Source organism: Hyperolius riggenbachi, chromosome 1, assembly GCF_040937935.1.
Source record: "Hyperolius riggenbachi isolate aHypRig1 chromosome 1, aHypRig1.pri, whole genome shotgun sequence".
Classification (NCBI taxonomy): Eukaryota; Metazoa; Chordata; class Amphibia; order Anura; family Hyperoliidae; genus Hyperolius; species Hyperolius riggenbachi.
Window position 1 is genome coordinate 262997867 of NC_090646.1, and position 12850 is coordinate 263010716.

At 43.1% G+C, this 12850-nt stretch overlaps 1 protein-coding gene across 1 annotated transcript in view; it reads right to left on the bottom strand.

Annotated features, from left to right (window-relative positions):
- Nucleotides 1-1588: 1588 nt before the first annotated feature.
- The window catches only part of RASSF6 (Ras association domain family member 6), a 114370-nt gene continuing 103108 nt past the window's right edge, over nt 1589-12850 (bottom strand). Inside the window, exons 9-11 of the mRNA XM_068233439.1 lie at nt 9113-9231; nt 6334-6431; nt 1589-3691 (exon numbers count right to left, since the gene is read on the bottom strand). Coding sequence (XP_068089540.1) covers nt 3619-3691; nt 6334-6431; nt 9113-9231 — 290 coding nt within the window. The 3' untranslated portion in view covers nt 1589-3618. The remainder of the gene's footprint in view (nt 3692-6333; nt 6432-9112; nt 9232-12850) is intronic.

Below are 12850 nucleotides of genomic sequence, written 5' to 3' on the forward strand. Positions count from 1 at the left end.
TGGGGGGGCCCAAATCAGTTACTTTGCTTAGGGCCCCATTTAGCCTTAATCCGGCTCTGGATCTAAGCCTAATCTTTTGATCTATTGGTCTATTGACTTTTTTCTATTTTTCTGTAATGCATAGGATTTTAATTACATTTTGTATAATACATTCAGTTTTAACTTTTGTACCTTTTCATCTTTTGCATTTGTATTAGCATTTGATACAATCTTGATCTGCCGCTTTAAGATGTTATGTGTGTAGGACACACCTGTAGTGGGTGTGTCTTAGAATACTTAAGGTGAGAGCAAATGTTGTATAGCTGGGCAATGAATAAGGACATTGCTGTCTGAAACATGTCAGCCTTTTATCTCGGTCTTGTGTTTGTCTAATAAAAAGCACTTCAATGAGTGTGGATGTTCTTTTCTTTACTGATTTCTCAGTAATGGACACAAACAAGGATAGCCATGCTTATCCTGCTAGGATGCTATGGACAAGATAACCATGGCTACCATTGTTTGTATGTGTGTTTCGGTAGTCACTGTAGACACGCTGTAGGCTTTCTCTTTTTAATTTATATGCAAGCGGTAAGAGTCAGTACTCCTGGAAAATGAGATATACTTATGTGCATGTATGCGTTCCCTTCAGGTCCCTTTGACACATACAGGGTAAACCTGCATGGCATTAGCCCTATTTTGTCACAAGGGATCACAAAAGCAATGAAAGTCTGTGGAGACTATCACACTTATTGCAGTCCCTTGCTGGAAGTATCCGATCCGGAAGTATCCAAAGGAGGGGACCTCAATTCTGGTAAATTGGTTAATCCAGTACAAAATCAATGCAGTCCAAGCTAAAATCCTCCATGTCTACATTTTAGTTGTCTTTACCGAAGCAGGTGGTTGCGGAGCACAGCGCTCAGCCCCAAGCACTAAGACTAGATGCTGCTACAGCAGGAACGCTATAATGTTGAGGCACATAAGGATAATTTTGGTTTCTAGCGATCACCGGACCGCAAATTACTTCTCCCTCTGAGTTGCTACCACACGGAAGGGGAATAGTATGTAACGCCACCGGGAATTTAAGCAGCAGCAGGGTGAGCCGTCATTTGGTTCACCCTGCACCCAACTCACCGGCTGCGTTATAATACAAACACATTTTTATGCATTCTTACTACAATTCAAGCTTGTAGTAAGTGTGTGTTTTGAGCGCAGAGGATTAGTGAATGTTTGTCCCAATAATTAATCACGTCTTGTAGTCTTACAGTGTGACAATATTTTTTAGTTCCCCACTAATGTGCTCTAGTAATATATCCCAGTAATGTGTGCTAGTACGGAACAAGCACTGTAACTTGTTTTTAAAAATCCAAAAATGTATTAACAGAAGTCAGCTCCTGCCTCTTTGAGTCACTAAAGGTCCAAAAGCCAATTACTTCTATTGCCCAACTTTTAAAGTTGCCACAATGAAAAAAAAACAACAAAACTTCAAATAATTTGTAGAGTCAACTCTTAATTATACAGAATATCTTACTATACAGAATACCTTCTTTTACACAAACATTTTAAGTGAAGATCTCAGCTGGTTGTCGTAAAAATAAATATATGGCCGGGATTACAGCAGAATCAAACAATACATTTTTATTTACAAGGTTGTCCATTCTGGAGTAAATAAACGTCAAAGACTATGCATAAAAAACAGGTTTACTGGAGCCACAGTAGACCATGATCCACTATGGGGTCCAACAGAACATGACATTTACTTTTGCTTTGCTGCAACATGGTTCATCCAGGCACCAACAGCAATTGCAATTTTCCATAAAAATGCACATACACAATTCCACTGCCTTAATCAGAGAACTGTAGGTTAGTTCTTGAGGGTATTCTTCTTTAAAGCTACATTTGTGGATACCTTACAACAGATCTGTACTTAAATTGTATTTCCAGTATCAGAACTTTACATGTGGCTAAAATCAAATAGTTATTACTATAGGAAACGGTATTCTTTACACCCTGGTAATTCAATGTACAAACTGCTACTCAGGTTTCCTCTCTCATCTGGCCTGATCTGCATTCTTCTTTCTTTAGTCACAACATTTTTAAGGCCCCCTATCCTGTCACAGCCACTAACTTACACAAGTGAGTGACAGTGCTATGAATTAAAGCCACTCCCTATAACTTCCTATACTGCTTATTGATGGAAGGGGCAAAACATGGCAGCCATCTTCAAAGATGCATTTGGATTAACCACCGCTTTCATGGTGGCAATGGGTCGAAAGGTAGCCTATAATATAAGAAAGACAAATACATTGAGAACCTTCCTGGGAAAGCAATCATTTGGTTTATTCCCTACTGGTTGTTTTTTTCCTAATACCTGGAGTTCTACAATAAGTTAATGAGGAAAAAATCCTATTTTGACTGCTTGAATCATTGTTAAATGGCTAGGAAGTTGTATCATTTTTATCTATGTGTATGTTTTTATAATTTGTGAAAAAGCTTTATATAACATGCCCATAATGTCCCATTTTGTTTTACAGAAATAAGGGACAGCAGAAGAAGGGAAGTTACGTGGGGATTCGGTACCAGGACAATGCATTAAATGGAGCAGTTGTTCTTCACCTGGAGGTCTGGGGACTTTGGAAAATGTAGCTACCACTTTACATGCCACAGTAAAGAATTAGCAAAGAGTGATTTTATATTCTATGCTGAAATGTAATGGGCAAACGGTGCTTGCTAGAACAATGATTATTTATGATTTTTTAAAGCGATCCTAAAGTAAACAAAAAATTGCCCATTTACTTACCTGGGGCTTCTTCCAGCCTCTGAAGTCCTCCTGCTCCCTCCCCGTCATCCCTCCCTCAGCAATTTCTCCACTGTCCCCCTCCGTAATCCAGCCAACTGACGATTTGGACGGCCCTCCATAATCCGGCCTGCGCATGCATAGCGCTGGCCGCCTGCATTCACTATTGCGTTTCCGCAGCCAGAAGCATTCTTTGCATGCACAGTAGCAATGTTTGCTTATTGCTGGCCACAGGAGCACAATAGAGGACATGCATCCAGTGTTGGAGGGTGACACCGGAAGAACAGAGGAGTGTGGGACAACAGTGAGGGGCCAGGAAGACTTCAGGGGGCTGGAAGAAGCCCCAGGTATGCAAATGGGCATTGTTCTTTAAGGTCTTGGAGTAACACTTTAACTGATAATTTTTACAATAAAAACAAATGTGTTAATCACTTTATAGAAGAGAGATAGGACAATATAAACAAATCCAGTGACTAAAACACGTTTTTAACTCTGTGAATACAAAGCCATCACTCTGGTTGAACAGTGTTTAGACTGAGGTGCCCATGTTGTTTTAAATTAGTTCAAAGTCTTCCAGGAGTATTTTTCTTCCTTTTAATCTTCTGAGCAGAGTCGTCCATAGAGTTGCATAACTTATAGAGAAGCATACAATCAGTCTTATCAGGCCATAGGTTTGTAAGGCTCTGGTCAGCTTGTCATGGTCTCAAGAAATGATCAGCGCCACTTTAATGGAATTCTGCTAATAAATAATGCAGTCTCTGTAAGGACTATTATTTCACAGTGCTGAAAGTTCTGTGGCGTTGGAAAATTCACTTGGCCATTTCTTCATGATATCCAAGAAACAATTAGACTGTGGTCTCTGTCTTAGAAGTTTTCATATTAAGGTACTGAAGCACTACAGACCTTTCATTGATATACCTAAAATAGAAAGAAAATAAATGTGATCTGGGTAGACTGGAAGCGTTTTTCAAATAATTTAATACTGAGTGAGTTATTACATCTGTAACACAAGAAATGGGCAGGTTTTTTTTTTGTTTGTAATGTTTCATTTTGACATCAAGGCCTAGTTCACAGTGCTCAGTTGCATTGCAGAATAATTCTGCATGTCGACTCGCTGCCCATACAATCTTATGGGCCTTTTCACAGTACTGTGTTGTAAAAGATCATGTACGTTATTCTATTTTGCTGCATGCAGCCTTTGTATTAAAGTCTATGTTCAGTGTCCATTGCAGTTCTCACTCGGTTTAATTTGTGCGTTATGCAACTGACCACATAAAATAGAGATATACAAAGACATACATAGACAGGGCCGGCCTTAGGTTTCACAGCGCCCTGAGCGAAACCTGATTTTTGTGCCCCTCCTTCATCCTCTTTGCGCATGCGCACGCACACACTCACCCACTCACACACATGCACACACACACACGCACACACACATTCAGGCCCATATGCACGTCACGTTTTCTCTTGAGATATATCCTAGGACAGTGGTTCCCAACCTTTTTGATGTTGTGACACATCACGCCAAATGCTCAGATCTCCGTGACACATCACATATGTATAATAGAAAAAATATACCTGAATATACTGTACTTAAAAATTGAGGCTAGAACTTTTCAGGAACATTAATAAAAACAATAACAGTAAAAACAATCAGTGGGACAGTTAGCCAACCCCCCCCCCCCCCCCCATTTAGAATGATAGCATAGCACGGACAATCACCACGCGTTATAGCCGCAGTGCGCCCCCCCCCCCCAAAAAAAAGCCCTCAGACTCAGTATAGGTAGGTAGCCAGGTTTAGGTAGGTAGCCAGTATAGGTTCCCCCAGTATAGGATCTCATGTGTAGGTGCCCTCAATATAGGTTCCCAAGCATAGGTGCCCCCAGTATAGGAAGTCAGTTGAAGGTCTCCAACCCCCATAGGTAGCCAGGCGTAAGTGCCTCCAGTATAGGTAGCCATCTATAGGTGCCTCCAGTATAGGAAATCAGGTGTAGGTCGCCTCAGTATAGGTAAACAGCTATAGGCGCCCCCTTGGAAGCCGGCGCCTTGAGCGACCACTCTGGTCGCTCAGGTCTATGGCCGGCTATGTACATAGACATGTGATTATGGTTGGGAGTTGGGACTAGATTGTGAGCCCCTCAGAGGGACAGTTAGTGACAAGACAATATACTATGTACAGTGCTGCGTAATATGTCGGTGCTACATAAATACTTATATAAATAAATAAAATGAACATTACTGTATTTTTAAAAGTTACATAAATCTGTGAATATAATATTGCCTTTATTACTATGTTTAAAGCCCAGCTGCAGTAAGAGAGTGCAGCCTGGGTTGGGAGCTAGGTGTGGCTGAGGAAGCACTGAGGCAGGTTAACAACAATCATGCATTTAAAGCGGATCCGAGTTGAAAAACTAACTATAGCAAGTTACTTGTCTGTATATCTTATCTAAAGTTTAGATAGTTTCACAGCAAATCTAGCTGCAAACAGCTTCAACAGTTTATGATTATTTATTCCTGTGATACAATGAACGCAGCCATTTTCTGTATGTCACATTACACAGGCAAGCTGATAGCATCTCAGCCCTCAGCCTCCCCTCCTTCTCCTCCCTCCTCCCCTCTGCCTCTGAAATATCTGGCTAGTAATAGTAACCTCCTCCTTCTCCTGCCCAGACTGAGCTCCCATAAGCCCTTGGTACATGAGTCTGAAAATGCCAAGGCACTCTGAAGCTGCGGGCGAGGCTTGTTTAGTTTATAGGGAGTTAGAGTATTAAAACAAAACAAAAAAGTATTTGGCTTGAGGAATGCCCTATAAACTATATGAAAGGAACACAATTACGCAATGAGTAAAGGTTTATCTCAGATCCACTTTAACACTGCTGTGGCTTGGCTGACTTGGTGGATGGAATATTAGCAAAAGTGACAAGGAAAGAGAAGAGAGAAGGAGGTGGAGATGGTAACATCACCTCCTTCAAGTGCACCTTCATGAGATGCCACAATATGGCCACAGAACAGATGGCGCCATTAACCATGCTAGCAGTTCTGCACAAATACCATCCCCTCCATCAATCTTCTAGGCACAATCGTTGGATTCATCTAATGGGAAGCAAGATTGTAATTTCACTGTATTTCTTGTAGCTATGCCTGACCTGAGGCACTGGTGACCAGGACTGAAAAACCCTATACAATGGATATGAAGGAGGTGAAACAAGACATGTTACACATTGGGGATGGGCTTGATGAATTGGAATAGGGGCATCAGTAGATGAAGATATCCTCTAGGCAATAATAGAAGTTAGACACTAATGATTAGAAGGTGCTTGTTATAATTTTGGACTATTTTGTATAGACCTCATAAGAGACTATCCAGCACTATACCAATTTTGTATCTGTAAAGGAAAAAAATTGGTGGCACTCTAATGCAGGATAGAAATAGCAACAGTAATGTTTACAGTTTTCTGAGAGAGGGCATTGGATGATAGATAGATAGATAGATAGATAGATAGATAGATAGATAGATAGATAGATAGATAGATTATATCAGGAAAAACACTGATACTTACTTATCCATAGTTTTCTGAATTTCCCTTTCTTCCTCCTCATTTAGCTGCTGTAGAATATTTTCTAACAGTGGAAGACTGAATTTTATGTATTGTGCTACCTGGCAAAAATAAAGACAAAATGTAACAAATATTTTTTGAGTCTCATGCCTTCTGTACTATTTTACTCATTTTGTGGCTTGGGTGCTTAACAGGCTGATTTTACATTTACATTATGTCAACCAGTGTCCTTATTTGAAAAAACAGGCGCTAGATGCAGTGGCTGGATAGTGTAATGGTTAAGGGCTCTGCCTCTGACACAGGAGACCTGGGTTCAAATCTCGGCTCTGCCTGTTCAGTAAGCCAGCACCTATTTCAGTAAGGAGTTTCTTGGGCAAGACTCCCTAACACTGCTACTGCCTACTGAGTGCGCTCTAGTGGCTGCCTCGCAAGCGCTTTGAGTCCGACAGGAGAAAGGCGCTATACAAATACTGCCATTATTATTATTAGATTGACAGATAGCAAGCACGGTCGCACCCACATCTGTCTGGCGCCAGCACACATGGCAACAGCCATGACTCTGTGCCTGTGCACTTGGTGCCTGCCAGGGATGCAACCCACGGACACAGATTCCTGGGCTTTTATTAGGTAGGATCCTTATATTCCTTGACTGTATTCTGATTGTTACAGTCGCTATTATTTCACCTATTGCAGACAAAAGCACTTCATTAATTATGTTTACCTTTTGCATTGCTTACCAGATAAGTGAGTATTTTACAATGCAAATTGCAATTAATCAATTTCCTTCATGTTCATAATCAATGATTATGTACACTGGCATATACTATTAGTATATACTGTATTGAGACTGCTAATGCTATTGTCTATTTTTCTTTTGTTCCATTAAAGGACCACTCCCGCAAATCATTTCATTTTTAATAACCTCGCAGTAGATAAATGAAGTATACAAAAGCCTTACTGTGTCATTTTTTTATTTTCTGACTTGGCCCTTTTATTTGCCATATATCACTGTAGCTTCCCTCCGTCAGTCTCTGCAGTAGCGCTGACGGACTTTTTTAACTGTAAAGCCAAAGCAGGGGGAGCCTTGTCAGGTGTTAGGGGAAAAAACAGATAAAACAAATGATTTAGCCCTGCTCTGCCTAACTGTCCAAACTGTATAGTAAAAACTCACGCGCTGCCAGTCTTCCCATCACGAGCCAATCACATCTAAAGGACCCCCGCACGCAGGCATTGAGGGAGGCAGCTGTCAATGCAGAATCTGCTGCGCAATGAGCTGCTCTCCCTCTCCAGCCATACCAGTCTGTCTGTCAGAAAAAAAAACAGTGATGGGCTGTGTGTAATGATCCGGGTAATGAGCCGCTCTGTGAATGGAGGGGGGAGTGGCTAATTGGTCAAGTACGTCATGAGAGGCAGAGCCCAGGTGACTGAAGCCAGAGCGGCTCAATACACACAGCCCATCACTGTTTTTTTTTCTGACAGACAGACTCGTATGGCTGGAGAGTAGTGTTGTCCGGATCATGAAAGATTCGGATCTTTGATCCGAATCTCTTTTATGAGTCGAATCATCCGAATCATCAAAATGAGAGATTCGGATCGCAAAAGGGGCGGGGCCAGGAGCGACACCCCCCCCCCCTCTCAGCGGGCAGCGGGGTCCTGGAAGCAGAGCAGAGATGGATCGCTCTGTTGGAGGGGAGCCAGGGACAGGTAGATGAGAGAGAGGGGACATGGGTGCCACTGCCAGATATGTGTAGAGCACACATACTGGCTATAACGTGCTGCTGATTATAGGCTGTCTTTCCAATTTGTTCACTGTGCACAACTACAGAACACTTTTGGCTCAGCACAGCTCAGTAACTTTGCAGGCACTGTGATTGCCGGGCAATATGATCCTCCTGCACTGCTCTATACAGCTGCACTTATCTTCTGGGAAAGCTTTGGGGAATGCTTTCTTTCACTGTGCGACGTTTGCATTCAAAGTACACAGATGAGCATATAGGTGAAATATATGTAAAGCATATGATTGCAGCATGTGGGTATTGCGTGCAAACAAACATCTCTGCTCGTCCCTCCTCCCTTCTCTGTCCACTCCCTGCCCTCTGTCCATCTTCTCCCCTTCTCTGTGTGTCCACCCCCCTCCCCTTCTCCTGTCCTGCTAGTCATTTCACCCCCGAATGCTTCCATAGTAAAATCATCCGAGATTCGGATCAAAGATCCGTATCTTTTCAATGATCCGATTTGAATCATCCGGATCATTGAAAAGATCCGAACTTCGCATCTCTACTGGAGAGGGAGAGCAGCTCATTGCGCAGCAGATTCTGCGCTGACAGCTGCCTCCTTCAATGCCTGCGTGCGGGGGTTCTTTAGATGTGATTGGCTCGTGATGGGAAGACTGGCAGCACGTGAGTTTTTACTATACAGTTTGGACAGTTAAGCAGAGCAGGGCTAAACCATTTGTTTTATCTGTTTTTTCCCCTAACACCTGACAAGGCTCCCCCTGCTTTGGCTTTACAGTTAAAAAAGTCCGTCAGCGCTACTGCAGAGACTGACGGAGGGAAGCGACAGTGATATATGGCAAATAAAAGGGCCATGTCAGAAAATAAAAAAATGACACAGTAAGGCTTTTGTATACTTGATGTATGTACTGTGAGGTTATTAAAAATGAAATGATTCGCAGGAGTGGTCCTTTAAGAATATTTAAAAAAACTAAAGATAAAGTAAAAAAAATGCATGTGAAATCTTTACATTGTTAGCTACTACACAAATCTGAGCTGGAAGTACTTACATCGCCGGTAATTTCTTCTGCTTCTCTGTCCATGAGGAACATCCTTGCTATGCTCCTTGAAGGGCCTTGTAAAAGTCTTTCCCACAGCGGGCAATCTGTGTCCTTTAGCTTTTTCTTTTCTGGGAAATAAAATATTTTTGTGCAATTTTAGAGTCTTGATTAATGTAGAGATTGTAGAGAGTTACACGAATGTCAAAAGGAACGGCATCAGGTAATTTTTATTACTGATGGAAAAAGGTGGACTAGTGTTACTGAATACTGACCAAATTCTGAAAATGCTAGTTACTATATCTGATTGCCGGGCATCTGTACCCTCTCATTGACTCATACTGTGTATACTGTATACACCTGCAGACAGTGAAATTACTGAAACAACTGACTAAAAAACTTCTTCAGCGCTCCGTAAACATATCTGTTCATAATTTACGGTACATCTTATATTTAAAAAAATGCAGCCTTCATGAAATTATAGAGGTACAGACTAACCAGCATGCTCATGGTGACCCAGAACTCATTGGAGTGTGTAAGGGACTACAATGGTCCTAAAAGACCCCTTACTAAGATGTTAAGAAAAACAAAAGGGGGGCAGAGCCAGTGGCGTACCTAGGGCATTTGGCACCCGGTGCTGGGTATTAAAAGACACCCCCCCCCCTTAAAAATGGGCGTGGCCACAACCTGCGGCATGCTTCGCAGCAAAAAAATGGGTGTGGTCATGACCAGATGAGGACGGAGCTAACTGTATTTTAAAGTATTAGCTAGTACAGTTTCCCCCAGTATAGCTGCCCCCAGTGGAGCTAGTACAGTTTCCCCCAGTATAGCTGTCCCCAGTGAAGCTAGTATAGTTGCCCCCAGTATAGCTAGTTTAGTTGCCCCCAGTATAGCTAGTTTAGTTGCCCCCAGTATAGCTAGTTTAGTTGCCTCCAGTGTAGCTAGTATATTTGCCCCCAGTGCAGGGCCGGCCCGTCACTTTTTGCCGCCTGAGGCAAATTTGGCAGAGCTGCTGCCGCCACCCCCCCCCCCCCCCCCCGTCTGCCAGATCGTAAGAGGCACGGGCGGGGAGGACTCACCTTTTCCGCGTTCCATCGTGCGCTCCATTGACGTCACCTCCTGCATCGCCGTCCACTTACAATACAGTGGGCGGCGATGCAGGAAGTGACGTCAGTGGAGCGCTCGCTGGAACGCGGAAAAGGTGAGTCCTCCCCGCCCGTGCCTCTTCTGGCAGCAGCTTACTAATTACAGGCTGGAGGGGAGCGCAGATCGGGGGACCCAGGCGAGGGAGGGGGGGGTCCGACCCCCCTCCCCACCGCTAGGCACAATACCCCCGACCTGCCCGCTACCCCTCCTGCTCGGCGGCCGTCCCCCCCGGGCGGGTGCCGCCCTTTGAAGTTTGCCGCCTGAGGCAAATGTTTCACCCCGCCTCATGAGCGGGCCGGCCCTGCCCCAGTGTAGCTAGTATATTTGCGGCGTACGTACAAAAAGGGCGCCTGGACAAAAAGGGCGCGGGGTGTAAACTCTAAATAATAATTAATCATTAATAGGGTTTATAAAAATAGTGTGCTATATTTCGTTTACAAATAAAGTTTAACAAAACTATAAATCATTAAATAATGTTTATAAAATCGGAAATTGTGAAAACGTTAATCTTCCCTAGTTCTAAAGTTAAACTTATAATTACGTTTATTAAAAAAACAATAATATATGTTTAATTGTTATAATTGTATATTATTGTGAATAACCTTCATTTATGGTTTGTTCTTATAATAAAATCTGAAAATATTCTTTATAACGATGATATAAATATAAGTACGTTCGTAATAAGTGTTGTAAAACATTAGTAATTATTACTAAAATTTGACTAAAACTATACCTAAGCCTACTCTTACACAGAACCCTCCCTGTACCTATCCCTAACCCCTAGACCCCCCTGTTGGTGCCTAAACCTAAGACCCCCCTGTTGGTGCCTAAACCTAAGACCCCCCCCTGTTGGTGCCTAAGTAACCCTCCCTGTACCTACCCCTAACCCCTAGACCCCCCTGTTGGTGCCTAAACCTAAGACCCCCCTGTTGGTGCCTAAACCTAAGACCCCCCTGGTGGTGCCTAAACCCAAGACCCCCCTGTTGGTGCCTAAACCTAAGACCCCCCTGGTGGTGCCTAAACCTAAGACCCCCCTGGTGGTGCCTAAACCTAAGACCCCCCTGTTGGTGCCTAAACCTAAGACCCCCCCTGTTGGTGCCTAAGTAACCCTCCCTGTACCTACCCCTAACCCCTAGACCCCCCTGTTGGTGCCTAAACCTAAGACCCCCCTGTTGGTGCCTAAACCTAAGACCCCCCTGTTGGTGCCTAAACCTAAGACCCCCCTGGTGGTGCCTAAACCTAAGACCCCCCTGGTGGTGCCTAAACCTAAGACCCCCCTGTTGGTGCCTAAACCTAAGACCCCCCTGTTGGTGACTAAACCTAAGACCCCCCTGTTGGTGCCTAAACCTAAGACCCTCATGTTGGTGCCTAAACCTAAGACCCCCCCTGGTGGTGCCTAAACCTAAGACCCCCCTTTATTATGTGGATAATAATGTTTTACAAATTGTGACTCCAAAAAATATATTCCAATTTACATTACGTACTGATCGCTTTATTTTGTGAATAATGTTTTAAAAACAGTAAGGGATAAAACTTTAAATAAAAAAATATATTGCAATTTACATTACGTACTGATTGCTTTATTTTGTGAATAATGTTTTAAAAACAGTAAGGGATAAAACTTTAAATAATGTTTTAATTATTTAAATTAGATAAATATATTTAGTATTTTCATAAACGTTATTCGGCACGGGTGCATTTTATAAACGTAAATCAACACAAGCTCAGTTATAAATCATTAAACAGCTCCGGGAGCCGTTTGTAAACTTTATTTAGCTCCGGGCGCCGTTTGTAAACTTTATTTAGCTCCGGCGCCCTTTTTTCCTGCTCGGCGCCCATTAAACGTTATTTATTATGGGAGTGAATGGCGGCGCCCTTTTTGTCCACTAGCGGCCTTTCTCCCTTTTTTCCCAGCTCCATATTTGCGCTAGTATAGCTGCCCCCAGTATAGCTAGTATAGCTGCCCCCAGTATAGCTAGTTTAGTTGCCTCCAGTATAGCTAGTTTAGTTGCCCCCAGTATAGCTGCCCCCAGTAAAGCTAGTATAGCTGCCCTCAGTATAGCTAGTATAGCTGCCCCAGTATAGCTAGTATAGCTGCCCCAGTATAGCTAGTATAGCTGCCCCCAGTATAGCTAGTATATTTGCCCCCTGTATAGCTAGTATATTTGCCCCCTGTATAGCTAGTATAGCTGCCCCCAGTATAGCTAGTATAGCTGCCCCCAGTATAGCTAGTATAGCTGCCCCCAGTATAGCTAGTTTAGTTGCCCCCAGTATAGCTAGTATAGTTGCCCCCAGTATAGCTGCCCCCAGTATAGCTAGTATAGCTGCCCCCAGTATAGCTGCCCCCAGTATAGCTAGTATAGCTGCCCCCAGTATAGCTGCCCCCAGTATAGCTAGTATAGCTGCCCCAGTATAGCTAGTATATTTGCCCCCTGTATAGCTAGTATAGCTGCCCCCAGTATAGCTAGTATAGCTGCCCCCAGTATAGCTAGTATAGCTGCCCCCAGTATAGCTAGTTTAGTTGCCCCCAGTATAGCTAGTATAGTTACCTCCAGTATAGCTAGTATAGTTGCCCCCAGTATAGCTGCCCCCAGTATAGCTAGT